At 41.3% G+C, this 5,000-nt stretch overlaps 3 protein-coding genes across 3 annotated transcripts in view; 1 reads left to right on the top strand and 2 right to left on the bottom strand.

Annotated features, from left to right (window-relative positions):
* LOC135091376 (carbohydrate sulfotransferase 11-like) overlaps positions 1-1,556 on the bottom strand; it is a 16,416-nt gene extending 14,860 nt beyond the window's left edge. The window contains exon 1 of the mRNA XM_063988978.1: positions 334-1,556. The gene's annotated coding sequence lies outside the window, so the exon portion shown is untranslated. The remainder of the gene's footprint in view (positions 1-333) is intronic.
* A 139-nt stretch (positions 1,557-1,695) lies between these two features.
* LOC135091379 (protein LLP homolog) lies at positions 1,696-3,577 on the bottom strand. Its single transcript, XM_063988983.1, has 3 exons — positions 3,416-3,577; positions 2,479-2,633; positions 1,696-2,022 (listed from the first exon to the last, which is right to left on the bottom strand). The coding sequence occupies exons 2-3, from the start codon at positions 2,621-2,623 to the stop codon at positions 1,793-1,795; spliced, it is 375 nt and encodes a 124-aa protein (XP_063845053.1). The 5' UTR covers positions 2,624-2,633; positions 3,416-3,577; the 3' UTR covers positions 1,696-1,792.
* A 397-nt stretch (positions 3,578-3,974) lies between these two features.
* LOC135091381 (eukaryotic translation initiation factor 3 subunit I-like) overlaps positions 3,975-5,000 on the top strand; it is a 4,491-nt gene continuing 3,465 nt past the window's right edge. Inside the window, 1 exon segment of the mRNA XM_063988984.1 lies at positions 3,975-4,081. Within this exon segment, the coding sequence (XP_063845054.1) occupies positions 4,079-4,081 (3 nt within the window). The 5' untranslated portion in view covers positions 3,975-4,078.

Genomic DNA, 5,000 nt, shown 5'->3' on the forward strand with positions numbered 1-5,000 from the left:
GCGTGGCGTGGTGTAGGGTGGTTAATTTCGGAAAGGGGCGAAGTTATCCGACACTCACGCTTGCCCCTGTCTCCCCTCCTGACCCCGCTATACGGAACGCCACCACCCGCGCCACCCTCTGCAGCTCAAGGGGGAAAATAGACCACTTCCGGCTAGCGTCAGTGGTTTCCAGCCTCACCATAGCAATGCAGACAGCGGCAGGGAGCATGAGGCTGTGGGAAGGGACTATCAGCCGCCTCATGCTAGGTGTGTTTCATTACCCGCATAGGGAGTAACTTGACTGCCCACGAAACTTTCGGCATGCACATCACTGATGAGTCGGAATGCACTCACCTACTGTGACAGCAGGATGTCGCCCACTCCTGCGTACTTCCTCCGGTCGGCGCGGGGCATGCTCAGGGCAGGGTGGTGGGGAGACATGGGTACTGAGGGAGAGTGGCCCTTTAAGGAGTGCTCCTGCCGTCCTGCCTCTCAGCTGGCCTTCACTTCGTCTCTTTGTTTCTCAAATATCATCTTCGTTTCACTGCTCTGGACGTTAATCAGGTGGTGCGTGGGACGGCCGCGGCGTCCCTCATGGCTTCGGCTGGTGTAGTGCTATGAGGGACTTGCAGGGGGTGACCAGTGCACAGCAAGGCGGGAATGAGTATGGAACGGCCAGTAACGTGAAGGGCGCGCGGGGCAAACACAACACACACGAGGGTTGATCACTGAGTCGGGGCGCGGGCCGGGATAAAGGCTAAAACAGTTGCCAGTTCAGCACGATGCGGCTAGTGCCAATTTACTATATAATTTCCCTCAGACATTTTCTCCATCATCCTAAAAGAACGTGATTCTGACCCAAGGGTTGCGATGTTACTCTTGCCAAACACACATCTATACACGCTATTATTACCACATTACTCCTATGACAAAAGATGTAGTTGTACCTTTAACCATTTCCAAGGCATATGAGAGGATGTCAAAACGGTCTATGATAACACATATTGTCAAGTGAATATTGTAGTCTACTACGAGAATCTTACGTCTGGCAGGGGCAGAGATGTGTGGCAGAAAGGGTGGCGGTCTAACTTTTTGCATTGTGACCCCATGGGGAGGTGAGGGCGGCAGGCGGGAGAGTTTCCACGACTTTCACTTGGCACTGCTTTTGTGTGTGATGTCACGTCGCTGCGTCACGCCTTAAGATATATCGCTATTAGGCTCTAAATTCAACAAGGTGATTCAAATACTTATTATATCAATATTCTTTCCTCTTTTCATGATTTAATCATCTGTAATCTTAGTGGAATTTTTAATCGCAAAAATTTATTTTTTGTACAGGTACGGGCCTTAGTAAAAAATAAATAAATAAATAAATAATAAAAAGCGAAAAAAAATTCTATTTAAAAATTTTCATCTGATACTCTTACTGAAGATAATGTTCTTTACTTAAAGAAGAACGATTATACATATGTAACTGCTGGTGAACTCTGATACATATGACAGTTAGATGATGATGCAGCTGCTGAGAGAGAGAGAGAGAGAGAGAGAGAGAGAGAGAGAGAGAGAGAGAGAGAGAGAGAGAGAGAGAGAGAGAGAGAGAGAGAGAGAGAGAGAGAGAGAGAGAGTTCATTTTCCCAACATGGCAAATCTTTCCATTACTTGTTCCTACTTGATTCAATTCTTACAGTACATCATGGGATTACAGAAAACAATGGAAAAAGTATACACACAATATATTTCACATTCAGCATAACACATTCACTCACAGAGGCCTCACATTATCAACACACACACAGGTGCACACACTCACACACTAACCCAAAAATTTATCCTTTCTTGTACTAGTTTTGGTCTTCTTCTTCTTCAAGGTTTTGCTCTTCTTAAGCCTTCTTGGATGTAGCCACTTGGGTGCAGTTCCTGTCTTCTTGATGAGTGTCCGGAGGGTTGGCACAGGCTCATCAGTGGTGCCAGAGGAGGTTGTTTCCATGCTGTTCTCTCCTGCTGGTTCTGCTGGTTGGATTTTCTGTGCCTTCTCTCTCACCACTAGAAGGAATGTGGGAGATGTTTGTTAGTTTGTGTTTCTTTCCATCATGCTTAGAAGAAAATGAAGAAGAAACAGGTAAGAATGATGTATTTTCTTCCATATAGTTACATGGAATGGGGAAGATGTGCATTAATTTGAATTTCTCTTCCTCACAATTAGAAGAAGAAGAAGAAGAAGAAGAAGAAGAAGACAAAGAAAAAGTGAGAAAAAAAAAGGAAAGAAGTGTGGATTTTTCTTCCTTACAACATGGAATGAAAAAGATCCACATTAATTCATATTTATCTCCTTCATGAGTAAACAAAGGAAATAGAAAGAAGTTATTACTGCAGATCTTTCTTCATCACACCTAGAGGGAAGAAAGCACAAAGCACTGTGGAACCAATCAGCTCATGACCTTACACACACACACACACACACACACACACACACACACACACACACACACACAGACACACCTTCTGCCGCATCCTTCACCACCACATCATTCTTGTTTGCCTTCTCTACCAGCTTGAAAAGTGATGCCAGCTCCTTCTTGTGATAACGCACACGCTTCTCTTGCTTGCATTTCCTCACCCACTTGCTGCGTAGACTCTTAGCCATCCTGAGTGATCTGTAGGGAGAATGTATGCTGGGGTGAGGGTGGGCTGGGCAAATGATGCTGCAAGGAAAGGTGTGGATGACAATGATATGAGCTTTTGTCATGATACACTTCTGGGATAGTGTTAATGAGAGAGAGAGAGAGAGAGAGAGAGAGAGAGAGAGAGAGAGAGAGAGAGAGAGAGAGAGAGAGAGAGAGAGAGAGAGAGAGACCTACATAGATTTTCTCTTGATCCATTGACTTTTTTTTTCTGGGACATTTGAAAAGGCATTTCTTAATATATTTCTTGGCTGTTAGCTGATCTTGAACCTATAGTTTTACCATAGGTCTACAAAAACTGACTGAAGTAGCCTGTTCCTGTTATTTCCACTTGATATAGATGAACTAGCCTAGTTTATAAGCTACATATTGTGAACCAGTCAGCTGTGGGTGAGTTAACATTGGCATTTTACTCAGACATCAACAGCTGCAGGCTCCCATAAATTTCTGCCACCTACTGCCTCTGAAACTCCCTGCCTGCTTCTGTATTTCCCCCAATCTATGATATGAACTCTTTAAAGAGGGAGATTTCAAGAAACTAGCTTTTACTTCGGATAATTGTCATTACTCTTGGAGACTGGCACCTCTAATGGGCTTTTTTCAACCTTTCTTTTGCCCTTGGCCAGAATCCCTTCATACATAAAGAATAATAAATAAACAACATCTCACCGCATCACAACTTGTTTGCCAAAACAAGAATCAATATGGAACAATTTTCCCTATATTATCCAAACCAAACACATTAATGAGTTTACCTGTAGATACAAGTGTCCCTCCCTCGATGCAGGATTCACAGCCCTAGGAAAAGCATGAAGAGGGCAGCAGGTGACACAGGAATAAATTAATGCAGTCGATGGCTTGCCTGCCTGAAGTCCACGTGCCCTTCTTCACTGCGGGGTTACGGGGCTAATTCATTATCTTTATTATTTTCTTTATTCTACGCGCAAATGAGACAAGTTGAGAAAATAGAACTAAGAAAAACTTTTCAACGTTCTGCTATCAAAAATATGAAAGTAAGTCAGGGAAGGAGTTAAAAAATCAATTACAGAGGTGTTTTAGAAATTTTGCTTTATATTTGCTTTATATGTTAGTGAATGAACAAAATATTAGTTATGTAAAAAATAATGCGATTTTTCATATATATCATGGTTGAGTGTATATTTTTGTTTATTCAAAATCATGATAGCCAGAAAAATGCAACACCCACGTGATATACCCTTCTTATACAACCAATTAATCAATAAATACTTCCAAGATAAATAAATATTTAGAAATTATATAAAACTGGTCTGTAAAATTAAGAAAAAAAAAAGATGAAAATAGTTTAGTCCCAGTATTGAGACCAACCATTCTTCCGTGCCTCGCTGTTGTTGTCACTGGGGAGTAGGTGCTTCGGGCCGCCCTTCTCTTCTCACAAAATGGTAAATATCCCTCTCCTACAACCTCCAGGGGCCTTCACGCCTCCTCTACGCCCTCACAGACTCGGGGGGGAAGCAGTAGTGTGGTGCTGTGTGAGTGGGGAAAGGCTGGGCGTTGCACCACATGTCTTAGCGGTCCCTTGTATTTACCTATACTCTCCTGTTGTTTTGGTGTAATCATTCTCACTTTCTTACCTATGCCTGCCCTGGTTTAGTGTTCAGAAGCAGGCCATGACTTGGTTTGTCTTTTTTGAAGTCTACTTTCATTCTTCATTTTTTTTTCTGATAGTTTTTAACGTTTGTGTTATATATATATATATATATATATATATATATATATATATATATATATATATATATATATATATATATATATATATATTAATTTTTTTTCTGTTTGTCTCGACCTTCTGATTACGAAAGATAACGTTATGCTTGTTATTTGGGTATTCCCAGACAGTGCGGATGTGCAGGAATTACAACAATAGCCACTAGGAGTCTTAAATACACAGTTATTCTTGTTTGTTCCCTCTGTTGTTGTTTTTTTTTTTTTTTTGGGGGGGGAAATCCTGCTTCAAAGTTGTATCATAATTTTTCATTAAGTTTAAGGAGAATCAGTAGCACTTGAATTTTGTAGTTTAGGGCTAGATGAAATTAGCCTCCTGTTTTCTTTTCCAATGTATCCATGTCCCATTGTTTTGAATTTAAGAGTCATGTAGTGGTTAAGGGGTCCAAGGGAATGGTAGTGGTAATGATAATGGTAATGGGCAGGAAATAGGAGAGACATTTCAGCTATTGTTAGTTTTGACTGCAAAATAATCAGCCTATAAGATTTTTTTCATTCATTTTTAGTTAATTCCAAATCTTCCTTCACACAATCAATTTTCTTTCCTATCTTCCCCATCTCCAGCTCTTCTGACAC

Source organism: Scylla paramamosain, chromosome 37, assembly GCF_035594125.1.
Source record: "Scylla paramamosain isolate STU-SP2022 chromosome 37, ASM3559412v1, whole genome shotgun sequence".
Classification (NCBI taxonomy): Eukaryota; Metazoa; Arthropoda; class Malacostraca; order Decapoda; family Portunidae; genus Scylla; species Scylla paramamosain.

Bases quoted from the DNA above. Each gene is read 5' to 3' on its own strand.
- LOC135091379 (XM_063988983.1), bottom strand. From the start codon at position 2,623: ATGGCTAAGAGTCTACGCAGCAAGTGGGTGAGGAAATGCAAGCAAGAG. The intron at 2,023-2,478 runs GTGTGTCTGTGT...CATTCCTTCTAG, and splicing joins GGTGAAGGATGCGGCAGAAG to TGGTGAGAGAGAAGGCACAG.